At 37.0% G+C, this 23,851-nt stretch overlaps 1 protein-coding gene across 2 annotated transcripts in view; it reads left to right on the top strand.

Annotated features, from left to right (window-relative positions):
- CCDC39 (coiled-coil domain 39 molecular ruler complex subunit) overlaps window positions 1-23,851 on the top strand; it is a 247,000-nt gene that overhangs the window by 171,863 nt on the left and 51,286 nt on the right. For both annotated transcript variants that reach the window (XM_063704408.1, XM_063704409.1), the window contains 3 exons: window positions 9,120-9,391; window positions 14,468-14,659; window positions 14,885-14,976. In XM_063704408.1, the coding sequence (XP_063560478.1) occupies window positions 9,289-9,391; window positions 14,468-14,659; window positions 14,885-14,976 (387 nt within the window). In that variant the 5' untranslated portion in view covers window positions 9,120-9,288. The remainder of the gene's footprint in view (window positions 1-9,119; window positions 9,392-14,467; window positions 14,660-14,884; window positions 14,977-23,851) is intronic.

The following is a 23,851-nucleotide window of genomic DNA, read 5'->3' as shown; positions in this document are numbered from 1 at the left end:
TTGGCATTGAGTGTGGAGAGAAGAAAAAAATTTGATAGCATAAAATTCTCAGCTTATGGTAGGACATGGGCAGACACACTGACCGGATTCCAGGATGAAGGAGTCAATGTAACTTCACAAATGTGTCAACATGGGATGGTATTTGTAAGACAGTTTTTCAAATAACTGCTTCCAACTATCTAGGTACATGAATACAGGCAGTTCATCCGCTTTTGAATATACTGACTAGATTGTACTCAGAATGAGCTTTACATAGGATTTATGTGAATAAAACCACAGAATATAGCAGAAGAACAGCAATTACTTCCGCATACAATTCACTAAAGTAACAAGCAACAATTAATTCCCCCAGGGCAAGAGCCATGGACTAATCCCTGCTTTCTCCTTTGCTACCTGAAATGTAGCCAAATGCAAGCTAAGAAACAGATTGACAGCTGATAAAAAGTGCTTTGAGTAAACTTACCCATATATTATGTGCAGAGCTATAGCTCATAGAATAAAAGCAAGCCACCTCTCTGCAGTGTTTCCTAAATTAAAGCCTTAGCTATAAGAAAGCCAAGTGTCTCAGCCCAGTGGAGGGGTGCTTTCTCCGTATAGCAGCATGGAAGTTCAAGCTGAAGCCTCATACCAGCCTTGTTTTTGTGCTGTGCTCACATGGATGGTGTGTACAGTATCATGACAGACACACATTTCCTTGTATCTTTACCCCGCATTTTTCTATACAGTGGTTACACGGTGGGTATGTTTTTTGTTTGCTGTTTTCACTACTCCTTGTTACTCCAAGGATCTTTTTTTTTGGCATATCATTGTTGTTAGAAAGTATTTTTCTTTTAATTATAAGAGTAGTTCATGCTCATTGTAAAGAACATGAAAAAAGTTCAAGAAAGAGCAAGGAAGGAAATGAAAGATAGTGTAATTTTGAAGAGCAACACTGAAAGCAAAGAAAGTCATTGCCAATATTTCTTTTACTAACAGCTAGTGCAGCATAAGACACGGGGCATAGAATTCCTGCCCCTTTTTTCTTTATTTCCTGTGCTGAGGCCTGGTCTTCCCGTGGACCCCGGATAATTAGCTGATGTTTACAAACATACAGGCACTCGTAGGTGTTAATATATACTCTGATGCCTTAAAGAGTGTGGTTGTTAGGAACGTTGGAGAATATATACGCATTTGAAAAGTTAGGCAAAAACATATTTACAATTTATAAGGTGATCTTAAAGAGGTTTTGAAAACTTTGCTACTTGTGGCACAATATTGCTGGTAGATTTGGGGGTTAGTTTTTTCACCCCAAATCCCCTGGTCCCTGATAGTTCTCACACAATGAGAAAAGCATCCTCTTGGTTGGCCCCCTTTAAAATAGTCACAAAGTCTTACTTTCTGCCTCTTTTCTCTTCCCCTATTTCATATTCTCCTTTCCTCTCATCTTGCCCATTTAAAATTATTCAATTTATGCTTATTGTCTACAAGAAAATATTTTTGTGATCTGGTATCTTTCAACTCGTCCTGCCTTATGTCATGTCATTCTCCCAGGCAAATGTTACTCCACAAAAGTCACCCTATGACCAGCAGTGTTAAACTACTGGTATTTCTCCACTAATTACAAGTAGTTCCTTGTACTCCCCCAGCCAAACTCAGGAGTTTCTACATTATTGTCTTTTTATTGTTATTCCCACCACGTGGAATGCACTTTCACCCAACTTGTTATGGGAACCTTTGTATCCCTATCTTAAAAGCTTCAGTAAGAGGCTTTTCTTCCTGGGTGGCTCCTCTGCCCCTGCTACCCTCCCACCTGGAGACATAGAAATGCTTGCCTTGATGAGTCCTGACAGCCTTGCCGTACTGTGTGCACTTGGTCTGCTCTTGTTAATTTAACAAAAGTTCTGGAAGGCAACATTCGAGTCTTCTTTATTCACAGATACATGTCCCTATCACTCTCTACTGAGAGCACGTCACATATTAGGTGCTCAATGACTGTTAATACAATGAACGCATGAATGTCTACTGTGTACCTAGCGCTAGGGAGCCAGTGCTAAATAAGGTGGATGCTCTCTGACTTATGTTGCTTTTAGAATAATAGAAGACCAGGAGAAATAAAAAGTATAACAAACTCAAGGAGGCAGGACTGTGCCATGATAGCAAAAATATGGTGTTAGGGGGGCACATATAGGTTAGAGAAGGTTGGGATTAGCTGGGCAAATGTGAAAAGAGTACCCAGGCAGAGGGAACAGACGTGTGAAAGACTGAAGTGAGAGAGAACTCGAGGGAAAAAAAATTTAGTCGGGCTAGAAATTGTAGTGTTAAGGTGAAGGTGAGTGAAAGGTAAGGCTGGGGAAGAAGGAGGGGCCAGTTCAGGAAGGCCTTATATGCCACGTTAGAGGGGATCATGGAGAGCCATGGAGGAGTGTTCATGGGGAAGGGGTGGTGTACTCAGAGTTGAGGTTTGGAAAAATCACTTCGGCAGAGGTATGGAGATGATATTAGAGAAATCAATTATGGAGGTCAGGAGTCCAGATAGCAGGCAGCTTCTGTGGTCAGTTCTCCACTTGATAGTAAACTCAAGGAAAGGATAATCATTTTTTTCAGTGTTGTAACTTAAGGGCTTAGATCCTGTCTGAACGAATGCGATGTTTCTTTTATAAATGAAGAACTTTACTTATGACAATTATCATATCTCAAAAAAGTAAGAATTTAGAGCTACTTCCCTTAGGAAGTTCTATCCCTTTACGGCTCATCTAGTCGTTGGGTCAATGTTATCACCTCTAGTTAGGCTAGTTATACAAAGGAGGTGTTAGCAGCACCCTACTCTGACCTCATCTACCAAGAGATATTTAAGTTGATTTATATTATCCACCTTGCCTATATTATAATTGATCATTTTAATTATATATATTTTTGGTCTTTTTCATTAAGTTGTCATTCTCTCGATAAAGATCATGTGCTTTTCTATTTTGTGTAACGTACCTAGGGGTAACCGATTCTATCCTGTTTCCTTGAGTTTGTTCAAAGATAGGTAAAAGAGTTAATGGAGATATGAATGAAGGAGTTTGTTCAAAGATAGGTAAAAGAGTTAATGGAGATATGAATGAAGGAAAGCATAAACGATAAGTCATCTGAAAGGTTACTTCTGATTTTTCTATATTTGTATTAGAATTTAACCCTTAAAGGGGTATAGTTCATCAACTAAAGCCATTTTATTAAGCCTTGTGTCAGCAGATTATGAATACCTGTATTATCTATAGCACTGATTAGTGACCATAGCTCTCATCATCACTAAATCAAACTCAAAAGAGGCAAAAAATGGATAACTTCTGATTCAGATTATATGTCAAGTTTAGTTGTGTTTAGAGTAAATAGGAAACATAAATTAATTGTTTGTAGGTTGCAGGGTGATATGGGTTATTTGTGCTGACACTTAAAATATCATCCCTGCTTTTCTAAAGCTTTCTGTTTTTTATGATCCATAAAGAAACATTAATTTATGTGACTAGATTAATCACTGACTCAACAAGAACTTCATTTATACATTTTTATATATCTAAGTTTATAACTTGAGTAACAAGCTGATTTATCCATTACGATCCTGAATTCGAACTTTCATTATTAATTATTATCATTATTTTGATTGCTTTAAAACAATAGCAAATAGCAGTGTTTAGAAGAATAAGAGGGATTATGATTTTGCATCTAGATGTTTTTCATGGATTGACAGAGAGTTCTGTGTGGGGTCAAAGATTTGTCATTTTAAAGTAAAAACGAACTGAGGGGAAAAATGTTAATAAATTGTTAGGTTGGTATCTGGTCCAAAATTATTTCTAGGGGGTTTTCTTCTTAAGTACATCTTTAAAGCTGCACCCAAAGATTTGGCTCAGATGTCAGGAATAATGATCTTCATTATAATAGTAGAGCTTGATGAGAGTTCTGGGTCAAAAGAAAAAAGAAAAAAGAAAGAAAGGAAAAAAAAGAGAGAGAGAAAAAAGGCACTGTGATACTTTACATATACAGACATGTAGCACCATCTACTGGATCAGAGTAAATGAATAAAATCAGTAAAGTGTGTTTTTTTCACTAGTAAAAGTGTGGACCTCTGAATATCAAAGCTTCTTAAAGTATTGGTTTAGCGATTTCCTTTGATTTTCAGGACTATTTTACTTATATGTAAGAATACTTTGATATAAAGAGTCTCTTCTTCATTGTCTTGGGTTGTAGGAAATAGTCACAGAAAATTGTTAGCTTTTGATTCAAGTCACTCATCTACAGAAATTAATTACACACACACACACACACACACACACACACACACACACACACACCCCTGTACCCAGGTTAATTATATAATAATATACATACATATCCTTAAAAATATTAAGTAAATTACATAATTTTTTTTTACAAGGCAGTGGTTATCATGGGCAAAAACAAATTGTGAATGTGTATTTCCCAGAAAAGGATATTGAAAATCTGTAATTAGAGAGGTCTTTACTGTACCTCTGCATTAGAAAATTTGTTTTAATGTAGTTATGTCTCTCTGTTATTAGGAGAAATAAATCCATAGGAATGATCCATTCATTAATTCATTAATTCAGTAAGTATTAATCAAGAGATTGCTATGTGCCAGGAACAATGATGAAAACACTGAAAAAAGTAACAATGATTTCAGAAATATTGCATAATATTTTGCTGAGAGGTTAATGTCCCTTTATAAAGACTTACATCCATCTCCTTAATTAACAGTGCTCAACAGAGCAGCCAACAATCTGATACAGCCTTGTGAATTGTACACATTTAAAAATTTTTATACATACTGATCAAGATAATCATCACTAAAAAAGCATTTTGTGTAGATAAGGAAATTATGAAATAGGACAATTACAGAACCTCTCTGACATTTTCCTTGTGTGACTTATTTCATTATCCAAGTCATTATCTATTTCATTATCTGTTGTGATAAAATGCATTTCCTCAGGAGGTAGTGAGTACCTAATCAGTGGAAGTGTAAAAGCACTGCATGTTGCTGATGTACATTTTGTAGTCGGGGCAATCTTGGAGGTTTCTTCTAATTCTGGGGTTATAGAAATGCTCTGAATCTGGTCATGTGCAAGTATATTAAGAATTAATTACATAAAAGAAGATCTGAACAAATGGAGACATTTACATATTTCTGGGTAGGAAGACAATATGATAAAAGTTTCAGTTCTTAAATTATTCTGTATATTCAAGAAAATTTCAGTGAAAATGCCTAGGGCTCTTTAAAAAAAACTTGACAACTCAATTCCAAAGTTCATTTGGAGGTGAAAGTGTGTGATACTAGACAGAATAGTTGTGATCTTGGTGGTAGTATGTTTTGCCCTACCATACTAAAAAGCTATGCTACTCAAAACAGTGTGGCACTTTTGTAAAGATAAATAAATCAACGAAACACCAGACATCCAGAAGCATATCTTTCCATGTGTGAGAATTTAATATAAAAAGAATGCATTTCAAATCAAAGGAGAGAGATGAACTATTTAATGAATGGTCTATTGCTATTTGTTTTGAAAAAAGAGTTATGAATCTGCTTCCTCTCACACACGAACATGCATTTCATGTGCATTACAAATTTTGCTGTAGAATATGTAATTATATAAGTATGAGAAGAAATTATTGGAGACTTTTAAAATAATCTGGGAAAGGCGTTCCTCAGTGTAGCACAAAACATGAAAATCACCAAAGAAACGACTGACAGATATAACTACATACAAATCTAAAACTCTTGTCATTCTCTTGTCATATCTATTCTTTCTATGGATTTTACTATTATGTTCCAGGCATTATTCTAGATTCTGAATATAGGGTGAACAAAATGCATATGCTTCTTGCCACTAATCTTAAGCAAAATTTTTTTTTAAATGCATATGGTTCCTGTTGTCATGCATCTTGTAGTCTAGTTGAAAGGATAGAAAATAAGCAAATAGAAACATAATTACTAATTGTGGTAAGTTGTTTGAAGGTAATTACTAAATGTGAAAAGGTTGCCATGAGAGAAAATAACTAGGAAAAACTGTATTGAATTAAATGGGCAGGGAAGTGTCTCTATATTTATATATAAACTGAAAAATATGGGGCCCTGGAGAATAATAAGGACCTAGCCATTAGGGAAGGAAAATGTTCTGGGAAGAGAGACCAGCATATCTGAAGACACTCCTTTTTTTTGTTTGTTTGTTTTGAGACAGGGTCTCACTCTGTTGCCCAGGCTGGAGTGCAGTGGTGTGATCTCGACTCAGTGCAACCTCTGCCTCCCGGGCTCAAGCAATCCTCCCACTTCAACCTCCTGAGTAGCTGGAACTACAGGCACATGCCACCACGCCTGGCTAATTGTTTCATTTTTAGTAGAAACAGGGTTTTGCCATGTTGCCCAGGGTGGTCTTGAACTTCTGGCTTCAAGTGATCTGCCCACCCTGGCCTTCCAAAGTGTTGGGATTACACACATGAATCACCATGCCCGGTCAGTTTTTTGAGGCTCTGGAGAAACAATTTTGGAAAGTCAGTGTGGCTGAAATGTAGTTAGTGAAGGAAAAGTTCGCAAGAGATGGGATGAGAGAAATAGGCAGAGGTCAGATCACACAGGACTTTGTAGACCAGTTAAGGAGTTTGGATTTAATTCTCACTAAACTAGGAGTCCATTGAAGAGTTTTAACCTGGGAAAAATTTGATTTAACAAAAGAAACCCTTAAAATGGCACAATTACTTTGGAAAAAGCTCTGGTGTGTTTTTATAAAACTAATCATGCATCTATCTTTTTTAGAACAATTTTATTTAAGAAACAGGGTCCTAGTATGTTGCCTAGCTGGTCTCGAACTCCTGAGCTGAAGCAATCCTCCCGCATCAGCCTCCTGAGTAGCTAGGATTATAGGTGTGTGCCACCATGCTGGCCAAACACCTATCTTACGGTCAGCAATTGCACTTCTTGGAATTTATTCAAGAGAAATAAAAACATATGTCCATGAAAACACTTGTACTGGAAGTACAGGTTAATAATTCTGAAAGTACTTTAAATGTATATTGGGGCTGGAAAAAATAAGTAAATGAATAATGGATGGTAGGAGCAAGATTTCTCATGACTAGCAGGAAAGTTATAAATAGGTAAAAAGGGAAGGCTAGTACAAGCTTTATGGTACTGGGTGAGAGTCAGAGATAGCAATATGTGCTAGTGTTTAGCTTATGCATACAGAAGCAAAAACAATGATAGATATGTATGAATTCATGGGTTAATAATGTACATACGTATATTATTTAGCTCTGACTCTGAGAGGACCTGAAAGCAATGACACCACCACAAAAACAAACATACCCAGACCCCAGATCTTGGTTTCTAAACACCATTCTCCCATAAAAGGAACCAGGGCTCCTTGGAGAAATGGCTGATTCTCAAGTTGGGTTAGGAAAAATACAAGATGAACCTGAAAAGTCATGCGGTACCAGAAAGTAAGGAGGTGCTCAAAAACAAACCAAATGAAACAAAAACAAAATGATGAAGGCATGTCAAAGACACACAGGGGCCAATGGCCAAGGATGGAACAAATTGAGCCACAAAATGAATAACATTGTTTGGATTATAACCCCAAATATAAAATATGCATTTGTCCATAGTGACATAAAAAGATTGAGCAAATAAAGAATAAATAGTGTTATTTACAAAAAATTTTAAATAATGTATGTAGATATTATTCTTTTAGGCGATAGAGCTTAATCTCCCTCCTTTGAGACCAGGCTGAACTTAGTGAATTGCTTCCAAAGAATTGAGTATGGATGGGAAAAAATAGTAACTTTACAGTGAAGAAACCTGGCAAACATTACCTTAACAGAATAACTGAAGATAAAATCACAAGTGATGTCATGGAGACATAATATACCTCCGATATTATGTGATGAGAAGGACACTTAACCTCTGTGGTTTTCTTTCCAAAAACCCCTAACTCCAGCCTAAGCATGTGACAACCATCAGACAAAATCAAACTGAGGGATATTTTACACAATATTAGACGAGTCAGTGCTCCTGAATACTGTCAAGGTTATGAAAAACAGGAAAAAAATTGAGAGCTTATCACAGACACAAGGGAGACTAATGAGATATAACAAGAAAATGCAATGTGATATGCTGGATTGGATTCTGGAACAGAAAATGAACATTAATGGAAGAACTAGACGTCTGGGTTGGGTGCAGTGGCTCACGCCTGTAATCCCAGTACTTTGGGAGGCTGAGGCAGGCAGATCATGAGGTCAGGAGTTCGAGACCAGCCTGACCAACATGGTGAAACCCCATCTCTACTAAAAATACAAAAATTAGCCAGGTGTGGTGGCGGGCGCCTGTAATCCCAGCTACTCTGGAAGCTGAGGCAGGAGAATCGCTTGAACCTGGGAGGTGGAGGTTGCAGTGAGCAGAGATCGTGCCACTTCACTCCAGCCTAGGCGACAGAGTGAGACTCTATCTAAAACAAAACAAAACAAAAAATGTAGCACTGTTGGCTTCTTCATTCTGATGAATGTACCATGACAATGTGAAATAATAACATTGGGGAAACTAAAACTTGGTGAGGGGTATCTGGAAACTCTCCTTACTATCTTTGTAAATTTAATGTAAATCCAAAACTATTCTAAAATAAAAAATGTGTTAAAAAGACTGGTACAAGGATGTTTATAATAGCTTTATTCATAATTATCCAAACCTGGAAACAACACAGTAATAAAAAGAAACAAACTATTGCTATGTACCACAATTATGGATAAATATCAAAAACATCATGCAGAATGAAAAAAAGCATGTTATTTCTAAAAGTACAAACTGTACTTGTATGAATCTGGGTCCAGTGAGGAGAAAGAAACCACATAGTAACTTAACAGAGAAAGTTTAATATAAAAATTGTTCATTATACAGAGGATAAAAGTCACAATGGTTGACTGTTAAGATGTAAAGAGCTCTAAGGAATATAAAAATAGCAGCTATAAGGAGCAGCCAGTATCCCTAAAGCTGAAATACAGTACCCAAGGAAGAGACTCCTCCACCCCCACCACAGGGTTGAGTGAATGGCAGAGTTGTTTTGCTGCAGTGGAACTGGCTGAAAATCTATTCTTTATGATGCCAGGGAAATCTATTAATTGGAAGATGTCTCATCAGAGGCACTCTGCTACAGAACTGCCCAAGTGAAGAGTTCAGAGTGCGGTGGGGTGCTAAGGAAAGCTTCTGGATGCTGCTGCCTGCTGTGCACTGCAGGAGCTGGGAACTGGAGAAGTCACAAGCACTGCAGGAGCCTAATGCTGGAGAAAATGCCCGTGATGCAGGGGCTGGACGCTGGAGAAGCTGTGTGCAACACAGGAGCCAGGGGCTGGAGAAGCTGTGTGTGCAGGAGCCTGCCAGGTGAGCTCATGGAAACCAGAAAGAAAAACAAAACAAAAAGCAAAAAAAAAAAAATCTATTTTCCTTCTGCAATGTCTCTCCTATGCCCTCTGTTGATAAAGCCTAATTTTATGCCAACAGCCAAAAGAGAACTCTTTAAAGAGCCCATACTGTTTTAACAGAACAGGCAAAATGGGTGAATTTGGAGCTGAGAGGCAATAAATTATTAACTGGTACAATATGGTACCTTTCTGTTTATTTGGAATTTTAAAAGAAAGAAAACTTACAATAGAAAAAAAGAACCTGGAAAAATAGTTGTCTCTGGGGATTTGGGGAGGTGAGAGGAGGGACTGACTGGAAAGAGGCATGAGGGAATGTTTTGTGGTAGTGGTAATATTCTATATCTTGAGAGTAGTTTAGGTTAACCAAGTCATACACTTGTCAAAACGCAAGATTTGTGTTTTTCTTTGTATGTAAATTTCACTGTAGAGGAAAAATGTAAACAGAAGTAACCATAAGCATGGTAAAGTATTTAAGAAGGAAGTGTATTGATTCTTAGAATTTATTTTGAAATACATGAAGACATAATATGGATTGATGGATGAATAGAGAGATAAACGTATGAAGAGGCAAATATTAATGGCAGGATCTAGGTACCAACTAGGTCTAGAGGACTAAAATTATTTCAGCCTTCTTTATGTTGGAAACATTCTGGAATTTGATGTCAGAAAGAAAAGATTACCTTAATTGCTGAGGGGAGGATGAATTTTTAGGAGAACAAGAGCAGAGGTGGGCAGATTGACGGGGAGACAATTTTGGTAACGTAGTGACAGGTGATGAAAGCCTAAATTAGAGTATTGGCAGTGGAGATGGAGAGCAGTAGGATCAGTACAGCTTTGGGGGCTGAAAGTGAGATGTAATAGTGATGTATTGAAGATGGGAGGTGAGGAAAAGGAAGGAATCAGTAATGACAGTCAGGATTTGATTTTATACAGTTCAGTAGATGGCAGTGTGTTGGCTGTATAGAAAAGACAGAGAAACAGCTTTGAAATATGTGCAGTTGAAGTCAAGAATTCTATCTTAGACCTGTGAATCGGGTTTAAGATATCGATGAGACATCTTGACAGAATTGTCTAGTAAGCAGCTGGATGTATGTTTGGAGAACAGAAGAGAGATCTGGGCTAGAGAAATGTTAAGAATAAAATTAAGAAAATATCAGCTGTTTTGGACTGAGTTGGGCCCCTCCCCTGCCCAAATTCATATGTTGAAGCCACTCCCAATTTGACTGTATTTGGAAACAGGGTCTTTACCGAGGGAACTAAGGTTAAACGAGGTCACAAGTGCGGAACCCTAATCCAACAGGACTGGTGGTATCCTTATAAGAAGAGAAAGAGACACCAGCAATCCACGTGCACAGAGAAAAGACCATGTGAAGACATGGTGAGAAGGCAGCCATCTTGCAAGCCAAGGAGGGAGGCCTCACCAGAAATCATCCCTTGCTCTTGAATTGCTAGCCCCCAAAACTGTGAGAAAATAAATTTCTGTTAAGCCACCTAGTGTATGATATTGTGTTATGGCAGTCCTAGCAAACTAATACACCTACCATGGCATTTAAAGACATGAAAATGGATATCATCACCTAGGAAGCAATTGTAAGAAGAGAAGAGTAGAGGGATCAGTTTTGGGTCTTGAGGAATACCATTGTTGAGTGGCCAAATGGGCCAAGATAAAGCAGCAAAGGAGATAAAAAAGTTAATGGGAAACTGACAGGAAAGAAAAAGTCATAAAAGCCAAGAGAGGAAAATGTTTTAACAGGGAAGGAACAGGTGAGTTTAATGCTGCTGCTAGATTGGGTGAGTCGATGATGAAAGAGTCCGCTGAGTAGGAAGCATGCTGATGGCAACAAGGGTAGTTTCTGAGGTGTGTATGCAAAATACACTAAAAACAAAGTTAAACAGAAAGCCTCCAAAAACAGACTGGGAGAAAAATATTTACACATACACACACACACACGCACACACACACACACACACAGAGAGAGAGAGAGAGAATACTATCCGTAACACAGAAAGCACTGCTATAATTCAATAAGATCACTGAGTAGGGAAAAACTGGGCAAAGAATATGATAAAGAAATTCTTAGAAGAAATGTGATGCTCAGTCTCACTTATTAAGGAAATGTCCATTAACTATGAGATACTGTATTTTGTTCTCTATATTGTAAAATATTTAATATTTCATAATATCCAGGTATGCAAAGATACTCTCATATTTTTGGAGAATATGTAAAGCCTTCTTGAAGAATAATTTAGTGTTACCTATCAAAATAAAATTGCTTAAATCTGTTTTCCATTAATTTTACTTCTAAGAATTTTTCCTGCAGAGACATTTACATAGGTATGCAAGATTATATCATATTTCACCAAATCTAATTTCATTGATTAAAAGATGCATCTCAATTTCAGAGATATAAAAATGTGAAAATAAGTACAACCAGAATTGATGAAATGCAGTATTATCAAGATGTGCATTGCAGCACTGTTTATAAAGTTATAATTGATAATACTGAATTTTAAGCTTCTATAAAAAGACTAAGATAGATCTAAATGTACTGACATGGAAACATGGCCACTATTGTTAAGTGAAAAGAATGGATGTGCAGAAGAATGTTTACTATATGATTATATTTATGTAGGACAAAATTGACATATGTAAATATTTATAGCTTCATTTAAAAATGCTGGTTAGGTAAACACTAAACAGTGGTACTCTCTTACAAGTAGGATTGGCATGGAGGTGAAATACATCTTTTTCTTTTACTTCATACGTAGAAGTATTTTTTCTACATTATTTTTGCAGAACAAATAAACTTTATGTTTTAGCCTGCGCAACTTGATTTGGTTAATTTAAGGGAATAAGACAGTAAAAGGGTAACATCTTCTTTAGCATGTTGGAATTAAATTGAGCATTTCAACAACAAAGCTTATAAAACTATGGGTTTTGTTTCCAAAGCTAGATCTGGATGAATGCAAATAGAGTTATGGTCTAGAACTTGTAGAATTCGAGTGAGAACTAGGTGATGTGAGATTCTGTGATGGGATACCATTTTAAGGCAGAATTGTAGAATTTGGAGAAAGCATGGGCATTTCATCTAGAAGTAAATATCATATAATTGTTATCCTCAAATTCAGGAAATGGAATCTTTGAGAAATGAGACATGGGATTCTCAGAGCTTCAGTTGCTAGACTTCTTATGCCCTTGTGGTATAAGGGCATGGAACTTACCTATGTAACTGTTTCTGTAGGACATATTCCTAGAAGTAAAATTAATGGAAAGATGAAAAAGACTCCACAGTCATGCATTTGGCAGCTACAGCTGACACTGAGAGGGGTGCTTCAACTCATTGGCACAGGTCGAGGCAGCTCAATATTCGTATTAAAAACTGGGATGGTAAATTAGGTAATTTTAAGATACCTGGGTGATAATACCAATTATTTTATTTTTATTTTTTGCTGTATTAAAAGGTAATTAAATGTGATTGGTTTCCTTAGCTCTTGTGAAGGTATTTTTGTAGGTGAATAGTTTTGTTCCAATTGATGTTTCTGTGAGGGCTGATTGCTGGAAGTCTTGTTCTGCCATTTTCCTCCCCACCTTTGACCCAACACCAATAATTTTAGAAAGCAGCATTGCCACAACATATCCCAAGTATAAATAACTATGTACCATCTTAACATAAGCTGAATACTAACATTTTCATTAGTTGGAATGACTAAACTATTATAAAATAAGTAATGATCATTTATAAAGGATTAAATGTCATTATATCTAAAATTCCACTATTACATGCAGGTCAAATTTCTTCTACAAGTTGAGCCTTTCTCCTCAGCCTTTAATCATTGTAGAAAGGGGGAATAAAATGCTTTGCTAATTCTAGTCTTTAAGGGCACTAAGTCCACAAGATTAAGTTTATGGAAAACAATGTAGGCACAAAGAGACAAAGCTCCTACAGGAGGATTTCAGAACTATAGTAACAAACAAATCGACGGTAAAAAGACATTTTTAGGACAGTCGAAATATGAATCTGAAATGGTTATTAGATGATATTGAAGAATAGTTGATTTTTATAGGTGTGATAATGATATTGTGCTTATGTTAGATAACATTAACCAGTCTTCTACCAATACATGCTCATGTATTTAGGGATGTAATGTCATGATGTCTATGATTATTTTTTTACTTGAGCAAAAGATACAGATGATGCTAACATGGCAAAATATGAATGCTAAATCAAGGTGATGCGTATATAGCAGTTATTTATACTCTGCTTTCTATTCCCATATACATTTAAAATATTTATAATAAAAGTTTAACAATGTCTAGGTAAAATAAAATTCGAAAGAGCAAGAAAAGATTACAGATGATTATTGGATACGTAAAATTAATTCATGCACAGCATCCCTTCTTTAATCACTTTGCCTCAAGGAGCCTCGGTTTAACTTACCGAGAAAATGAAAGGATTAGATTAGTTGATTGTTTTGTCCTTTCCAGTTCTGAGATACTATACAAGAGAGACTATAATTCAAATGCCTACCCGTGCCAAGCAGGTAATTCAAATTAGTGAACTGGTAAAGTGCTTTGTTGGTCTAAAGGGGGCGCCTCTCCAGCGGAACATTGCCTTTTGATAATGGGGATTGTGCCACCTACCCTTTTTCAAGCGGAGGAAATACAGACGTTTATGCGAAATTCCACACTTTAAATGTTAGCAAACAAAAATGCAAAGAAAAATGCAAGTATGGGAGTGGTGCCGGAGGGGCCACCACACCGCACCACAAGTGTGCGGCCTCCGCGCGGTCCGCGTCTGTGATCGACTGGGACATCCGCGATGGGGCGGGTGAGTGCGGTGAGGAAGGCTGGCCAACTGAAACAGGCGACGATCAGAACATCCCAGTGATGCCAGAGAGAGAGTTCTGTTTCCAAACACCAGTTCACTTCGGTCTACTTTCACCTACTGTAGTAGCTGAAATCTACACAACACAGCAAACACACCTTGAAAAGAAACTTAGTTTATAATCTCTGTTGGCTCCCGTCTTCCCCCAGGCAATCGGAGGATCATGTGGTTTACTTCCAGCGAGCTGCCCCGTGGTCCTCCAGCCAGCTCCGGGGGCCACAGTTTTCACACGCTCCGGGAGCGATCCGAGAGCCGCCTTTTCGTGGAAAGTTACGCTGCCGCCTGGCAACCCCCGGGAACCTCGGGAGGGGCAAGTTGCTGCTCATCCCTCAGTGCTCAAGGTAAGAAAAAGATTCTTCGGCCTGCAGGCAGGGAGTTCTCAACCGGAAGTTTCGGCTTCGGGCTGGAGCGTTTCCTGTTTGGTAACTAAGGACGCGGGAAGGTTGCTAGGGCTCCCGCGGCAATCGACGCGGCACTGTGCAGGTGCCTGGGCTTGACGCGGGTGCTGCTCACCCGCTGTACAAGAAGGCGGATCTTTGCTCTGTATCTTCTCTATCCGTTTGCAGTCATGAGTAGCGAAGTCCTGGCTGAGCTGCACTGGGAGGATGGGTTCGCCATCCCGGTGGCGAACGAGGAGAACAAGCTACTGGAAGATCAGGTGAGATCAATTGAAGCAGGCGGGAGGAAGCAGAGAGAGCCTGTTGGGGGCGTTTTCTGGTTGGCAGTACTACCCCAGCCCTTTTATTTCTCTCCTTTCCTAATCCTGTGCTTCCTCTAACACTCCCCCGCACCATCGCCCTCCTCCCTTACCCTCTCTGCCTATTTCAGTAATTGTTAAGCATTTAAAAATGCTATTAAAACCATAGTTGACATTTAGGGTTATAAAGCTCGAATTATTACTCCCTTCCTCATGCCCACTCCTCTTACTTATTTCATTCCTCCTGGCGGGAGAGGAAAGGCTGGTTCCGGCGCCCGCTTTTTCCTTGCTCAAAAATTAAAGAGCTACTTGGAAAAGAACTTCTGAGGTTTGCATAGCAACGGTTATTTGCGCACGTTTATAAATTAAACTCCAGAAGGTTCATATTTCTTTATGAGTTTTTGTCTGTAATGTTTAAAGCTGAAAGTGACTTGAGATGTTTTCAAGAGGAACAGCCCGGTAAGAATGAAATGTGCAGTTTACAGTTTTTCAAAGAGAAGATTGAGTTGTCACAGATTAACATAAGAAATTTTACGTTGTAAGGACGAACTTACACTAACTACAATTCATAGCAGTTGTTAAAAAAAAAAAAAATTGCAGGCCGGGCGCAGTGGCTCACACCTGTAATCCCAGCACTTTGGGAGGCTGAGGCGGAGGATCCCTAAAAGCCAGGAGTAAACAAGCTTGAACAACAAAGCGATACCCCCCACAAACCCCTCCCACCGCGTCTCTACGAAAAAATAAAAATAAAAAAATAAAAAATTGCAACCGGGTCAGCAAATTTTGAAAAACTTTGGTGGTGATATGTTGTGTAGAAGAAGGTCCAAGAATAACAGATGATGCTTACACAGCTTTATAAAACGGAACAGAAAGTTTTCTCAGCTCTAAAAAAGGAAAATGAAAATCCTGTTACTCTACCTTTTGAAAACAATGGAAATGCTTTTTAACATGTTCTGACCTATTTACTCATGTGTAATTTAGAAGACTGCAATTTTTCCCCAAAGGAGGGCAATATTAGGAAATGTAAGGGATCTAGCACTGAGTACCGAGGAATTAATACTAAGTATCCAGCCCTGGGTTCAGATCCTACTTACCAACCCTAATCCTGCTTCTTTTTTTGTAAAGCGGAGATGGAGATAAACAAACTAATTACTTCGCGGGCTCTAGGGACATAATATGGGTTAAGGTTCCATCCAAATTTTAGGTTTTAGTATTCTTGCCATAATATGTGTCACACAGGATTTTTATATACATATTACGTATATTAGCTATTTTAAAAAATTATAGAGCCGTATAAAGAAGAAAAATGAGCACCACAATTGCATTACATAAATAAACTCTGACATTTAAAAAGCAACTCCTGTAAATTTAAGATATTCAAACAGAATAGAAGGATATGAGATAAAAACATAAGGTATTCCCTCTCCAAAGTGTCCACTGTACTGTAGAAATGATTACCATGGCATTAAACACACATTTCAGACATCTTGGTATACAGATATACAGAAAGAAGAGAAAAATGAGTATTATAATGGAATTATATATATGCGGTTTTTAACACAAAATATTTATTTTAGTATTTGAGAGAAGAAAAAGCAGTTGTTGAATTTTGGGTAAATATTATTTGATCACAAGAGGTGCTGATTACTAAAAAAATTCCTCTAAGTTAAGAAAAAATTAAATGGTTAATGTTTCTAAGAACTCTATATTTCAAATATAGATTACTGAATGTCTCTGATTTTAAAGAATAAGTTAGCACTCTTACACATTTTCCCACCTCCTTTTCCCCTATTAAAAATAATGGTTTTATCATTTTTAATATTATCAAGTTTTATTTGCATTTGATTCAATGCCCTTAATTTATCATAAGTGTTTAGTGTTAGTTTTGTACTTGATTTGCTTTAATGGTCCTTACTGCAGTCACTTTTATTCAGTTTATCTTTCTTGAACTTTTCATTTTGATTTGTCTTTTGGTTGGCTGGATTTTATCCTCAAATGATTGTTGCAAGAAGGGCCCATAGCACTGTGATTTTATATATATATATATATATATATATATTTTTTTTTTTTTTTTATTATTATTATACTTTAAGTTTTAGGGTACATGTGCACAATGTGCAGGTTTGTTACATATGTATACATGTGCCATGTTGGTGTGCTGCACCCATTAACTCATCATTTACATTAGGTATATCTCCTAATGCTATCCCTCCCCGCTGCCCACACCCCACAACAGGCCCCAGTGTGTGATGTTCCCCTTCCTGTATCCAAGTGTTCTCATTGTTCAATTCCCACCTGTGAGTGAGAACATGCGGTGTTTGGTTTTGGTTTTTGTCCTTGCAATAGTTTGCTGAGAATGATAGTTTCCAGCTCCATCCATGTCCCTACAAAGGACATGAACTCATCATTTTTTATGGCTGCATAGTATTCCATGGTGTATATGTGCCACATTTTCTTAATCCAGTCTATCATTGTTGGACATTTGGGTTGGTTCCAAGTCTTTGCTGTTGTGAATAGTGCTGCAATAAACATACATGTGCATGTGTCTATAGCAGCATGATTTATATTCCTTTGGGTATATACCCAGTAATGGGATGGCTGGGTCAAATGGTATTTCTAGTTCTAGATCCTTCAGGAATCGCCACACTGTCTTCCACAATGGTTGAACTAGTTTACAGTCCCACCAACAGTGTAAAAGTGTTCCTATTTCTCCACATCCTTTCCAGCACCTGTTGTTTCCTGACTTTTTAATGATCGCCATTCTAACTGGTGTGAGATGATATCTCATTGTGGTTTTGATTTGCATTTCTCTGATGGCCAGTGATGATGAGCATTTTTTCATGTCTGTTGGCTGCATAAATGTCTTCTTTTGAGAAGTGTCTGTTCATATCCTTTGCCCACTTTTTGATGGGGTTGTTTGTTTTTCTCTTGTAAATTTGTTGAGTTCTTTGTAGATTCTGGATATTAGCCCTTTGTCAGATGAGTAGATTGCAAAAATTTTCTCCCATTCTGTAGTTTGCCTGTTCATTCTGATGGTAGTTTCTTTTGCTGTGCAGAAGCTCTTTAGTTTAATTAGATCCCATTTGTCTATTGTGGCTTTTGTTGCCATTGCTTTTGGTGTTTTAGACATGAAGTCCTTGCCCATGCCTATGTCCTGAATGGTATTACCTAGGTTTTCTTCTAGGGTTTTTATGGTTTTAGGTCTAACATTTAAGTCTTTAATCCATCTTGAATTAATTTTTGTATAAGGTGTAAGGAAGGAATCCAGTTTCAGCTTTCTACATATGGCTAGCAGGTTTTCCCAGCACCATTTATTAAATACGGAATCCCTTCCCCATTTCTTGTTTTTGTCAGGTTTGTCAAAGATCAGATAGTTGTAGATGTGTGGTATTATTTCTGAGGGCTCTGTTCTGTTCCATTGGCCTATATCTCTGTTTTGGTACCAGTACCATGCTGTTTTGGTTACTGTAGCCTTGTAGTATAGTTTGAAGTCAGGTAGCATGATGCCTCCAGCTTTGTTTTTTTTTTGGCTTCAATGAGAACAAAGACACAACATACCAGAATCTCTGGGACACATTTAAAGCAGTGTGTAGAGGGAAATTTATAGCACTAAATGCCCACAAGAGAAAGCAGGAAAGATCTAAAATTGACACCCTAACATCACAATTAGAAGAACTAGAGAAGCAAGAGCAAACGCAGTCAAAAGCTAGCAGAAGGCAAGAAATAATTAAGATCAGAGCAGAACTGAAGGAGATAGAGACACAAAAAACCCTTCAAAAAATCAATGAATCCAGGAGCTGGTTTTTTGAAAAGATCAACAAAATTGATAGACCGCTAGCAAGACTAATAAAGAAGAAAAGAGAGAACAATCAAATAGATGCAATAAAAAATGATAAAGGGGATATCACCACCGATCCCACAGAAATATAAACTACCATCAGAAAATACCATAAACACCTCTATGCAAGTAAACTAGAAAATCTAGAAGAAATGGATACATTCCTGGACACATACACCCTCCCAAGACTAAACCAGGAAGAAGTTGAATCTCTTAATAGACCAATAACAGGCTCTGAAATTGAGGCAATAATTAATAGCTTACCAACCAAAAAAAGTCCAGGACCAGATGTATTCACAGCCAAATTTTACCAGAGGTACAAAGAGGAGCTGGTACCATTCCTTCTGAAACTATTCCAATCAATAGAAAAAGAGGGTATTCTCCCTAACTCATTCTATGAGGCCAGCATCATCCTGATACCAAAGCCTGGCAGAGATACAACAAAAAAAGAGAATTTTTAGTCCAATATCCCTGGTGAACATCGATGCAAAAATCCTCCATAAAATACTGGCAAACCGAATCCAGCAGCATATCAAAAAGCTTATCCACGATGATCAAGTGGGCTTCATCCCTGGGATGCAAGGCTGGTTCAACATATGCAAATCAATAAACGTAATCCAGCATATAAACAGAACCAAAGACAAAAGCCACATGATTATCTCAATAGATGCAGAAAAGGCCTTCAACAAAATTCAACAGCCGTTCATGCTAAAAATTCTCAATAAATTAGGTATTGATGGGCCATATCTCAAAATAATAAGAGCTATTTATGACAAACCCACAGCTAATATCATACTGAATGGACAAAAACTGGAAGCATTCCCTTTGAAAACTGGCACAAGACAGGGATGCCCTCTCTCACCACTCCTATTCAACATAGTGTTGGAAGTTCTGGCCAAGGCAATCAGGCAGGAGAAAGAAATAAAGGGTATTCAATTAGGAAAAGAGGAAGTCAAATTGTCCCTGTTTGCAGATGACATGATCGTATATCTAGAAAACCCCATCGTCTCAGCCCAAAATCTCCTTAAGCTGATAAGCAACTTCAGCAAAGTCTCAGGATACAAAATCAATGTGCAAAAATCACAGGCATTCTTATACACCAATAACAGACAAACAGAGAGCCAAATCATGAGTGAACTCCCATTCACAATTGCTTCAAAGAGAATAAAATATCTAGGAATCCAACTTACAAGGGATGTGAAAGACCTCTTCAAGGAGAACTACAAACCAGTGCTCAACAAAATAAAAGAGGACACAAACAAATGGAAGAACATTCCATGCTCATGAATAGGAAGAATCAATATCGTGAAAATGGCCATACTGCACAAGGTAATTTACAGATTCAATGCCATCCCCATCAAGCTACCAATGACTTTCTTCACAGAATTGGAAAAAACTACTTTAAAATTTATATGGAACCAAGAAAGAGCCTGCATTGCCAAGTACTGTCATTTTAATTTCTTGCATCCTAGATTGCCAGTCTACTTCCTTGCATTGCCTGCTTTAAGTTTATACATCTTAAAGCATCAGATCTTCAAGGTACTCTTCTATTCCTTCTGCCCCCTACTTCCCACCCACTTCCTTCTGGAGTGCTATATTTTCCAATATGTACAGATTTTCCCACAGACCTGTTTTACAACTCTTACCTTGGAAATTCTCTTTATTCCTCTGCTGAGCTGAGGCTGTATTTCCTAGATCACATACCTTCGTTTTTCTTGTGTAGGCTTACCTTCAAGATATTGTGAGTTCAGTTCCAGACCACTGCAACAAAATGAACGTTGCAATAAAGCAAGTCACACAGTGCATGTAAAAGTTATGTTTACTTTTACTTCAGTCTATTAGGTGTTCAATAAAAAATTCAAAACGTGTGCATACCTTAATTGAAAATACTTTATTGTTAAAAAAAATACTAACAAGTTTCTGAGCCTTCGGTGAGTTGTAACCATTTTGCTGGTGGAGAGTCTTGTTTTGATGTTGATGTTTGCTGACTGATCAAGGTGGTGGCTGAAGGTTCAAGTGGCTGTGCCAATTTTTTTAAAATAAGAGAACAATGAACTTTGCCGCATCAACAGATTCTTCCTTTCATGAAAGATTTTTCTGTAGCATGCAATAATGTTTGAGAACATTGTATGCACAGTAGAACTTTCAAAGGTGGAGTCAATTCTCCAATACCCTGCTGCTGCTTTATCAAATAAGCTTATGTAATATTCTGAATTCCTTGTAATTTCAACAATGTTCACAGCATCTTCACTAGGAGTAGATACTATCTCAAGGAACTGCTTTCTTTGCTCATCTGTAAGAAACAACTCCCCATCTGTTCAAGTTTGTTAATAAAATTGCAGCAATTCAGTCACATCTTCAGGCTCCCCTTTTGATTCTAGTTCTCTAGCTATTTCTACCTTATCTGCAGTTACTTCCTCCATTGAAGTCAAGAGGTACCAGAATGTGACATAGAGACACAAAATAAGCACATTCTATTGGAAAAATGATGCTAATAGACTTGCTAGACACAGGGTTGCCACAAACCTTCACTTTGTTAAAAATGTGCTATTGGAGAAGTACAATAAAGTGCAATAAAATGGAGTGTGTCTGTATTATTCCCTTATTTTGATAGACTAGTTTCTTGTGTCTCCATAAGAAGACTGTTTGAGATGTAAACACTCTGAATCTTTGAATCTCTGAAAATATCTTTATTTACACTCACATCTGATGGTAGTTTGACTGGGTAGAAGACTCTAAGTTGAAAATAATTTTACTTCAGAATTTGGAATGTATCAATTACCTTCCAGCTGTGTTTCAGTTAGTAATCTGATATTAGTCTGATTTCTGTTTCTTTGTAGTTTACCTTTTTTAAAAAAAAACTCTGAAAGTATTTAGGGTTTTATCTTTCCATTGCATGTTTTATTTGGGCAACTATATTGATGAACTATATTTTCAAGTTCTTTGTTGCTTTTTTGTAGCACCATGGTCTTGTTTTAGGGGTAAAATATCTTCTCCAATCTGATTGTGTGTGTGTGTGTGTGTGTATGTGTAATGTGTATGTGTTTAGTTCTTGTCTTTTTTGTCCTGAATTGTCTGTTTCTTCTGGGATCTTCTTTGCTTATTTTGGCATCCTGCACATGATGTAAGTTTTCAATAAATATCTGGTGATTGTTACATGTCCCTTTATATTTAAGAAAGAAGCTATAAAATGTTGTTTGGAAACTCTTTGGGGAAGGGCTTTTCAACTTGTGGAGAGTTAATTATGCTTTCATTTAAAAGTCAGAAGGTTGCTCTGGGGACATTATGCAATTATAAATGGCATAATTGATGAAGCAAATAAAAGTCATAAAGCTGTATGTACAAAACACAACAGCTAATTACTTAAAAGCAAGACCTATTATAAATGCAAGTAGACTTTGACAAAAGTACAGTTACAGTGAGCTATTTCATTAATGAGCACCTCAGAATTAGACAACTCTACTAGACAAAAATAAGGATATAAGGGATATAATACAATAAAAGTAAAAACATAGAGACACCTATCTCTTGAATAGATAATATACACCTTAAAACATACCCATAAAACATTTACAAGAGTGGATCATGTACTATACCAAAACAAAATCTTAATGCATTAAAAGTCAATGACGAAACTTGAAAGCATTATGCTAAGTGAATAACCCAGAAACAAAAGGCCAAATATTGCATGATTGCATTTATATGAGGTACCTAGAGTAGTCAAATTCATAGAGATGGAAAGTGGAATGGTGGATGTCAGGGGCTGAGAGGAGCAGGGAATGGGGAGTCAGTGTTTATCTGTGTAGAGGTTCAGGGAAGATGAAAAAGTTCTGTAGATGGATTGGTGGTAATGGTTGTAGAACAGTGTGAATGTACTTATTGCCACTGAACTGTACACATAGCAATGGTTAAAATGGAAAATTTTATGTTGTATATTTTGCCAAAATTAAAAAATTATAATCCCTAAAATGCTGTACAAACAAACATTTTGTAGGTCACATTATTTGATAATAAACCAATAGAATTTATAATAGATTATTTTTAAATTATTTTTAAAAATTATTCAATAATTAAAAATGATCCTCCATATTAAATACTTAGGCATGTTTCTGAGAAATATTCTTGGGTGGCCCTTATATGAAAAAGAAATTGAAAAGGAAAAATCACCTTTTAGAAAACAATAAAGAGACCGCTTTATGCCCAGATCCATGGGAAACAGCAAAAATTTTATTTAAAGAAAACATATAGCCTTAAATGCCTTTTTAATTCAATCATTAAGACAAAAAGTAAAGAAACTAAGAACTCATTTTAATAACTTTTTAAAAAAAGAACAGGAAACGAGAGGGAATTAAAAGTTTAATGACACAAAAAGCAAAAAAAATATTTAATATTAGTATAGGACATACAAATGAGTAAATTAGTATTTTTTTCTTAAATTGAAATTCTAATATTTCCTTTCACACTTCAGTGGATTATGTTGTGTACCCTCAGGAGATATCCCTGACTTTGGGGACTGTAGCTCCAGACCTCAAGAAAGCATATTTTTATTTTGTTGAGCTTATATGCTGCTTTGAGGGATAGTATATTCTAATAATCCTGAGAATCTGTCTTATAATTTCCCAAGGATTTATTTTGTTTAACATTTACACGGTTTTGTTTCCAGTCAGAGTTATAATTCAAAGGTAAACAAAATACATTAAGCAACAGTTTCTAGGTACATAAGAGTCAGTTGTTCTATTCTCTTAAACTTAGCCCAGTTCAATGGGGTTTGAAAAGGAGTTCTTGGAGAAGAAATCATGCTTGATGCCTAGCATGATTCTTTTTATGCTATTCACATTTATGGTTCCTGCTCTGTTTTTGTTACATCTTGTTAGTATGCTCTTGTTCGCTTAAGATATCTTGTGGTTTAGGCCGGGTGTGGTGGCTCATGCCTGTAATCCCAGCACATTGGGAGGCTGAGGTGGGCAGATCACCTAAGGTCAGGAGTTCGAGACCAGC

The sequence above is a fragment of the Gorilla gorilla genome, chromosome 2 (assembly GCF_029281585.2).
Source record: "Gorilla gorilla gorilla isolate KB3781 chromosome 2, NHGRI_mGorGor1-v2.1_pri, whole genome shotgun sequence".
NCBI lineage: Eukaryota > Metazoa > Chordata > Mammalia > Primates > Hominidae > Gorilla > Gorilla gorilla.
This window is presented reverse-complemented; position numbering and strand designations above follow the sequence as displayed.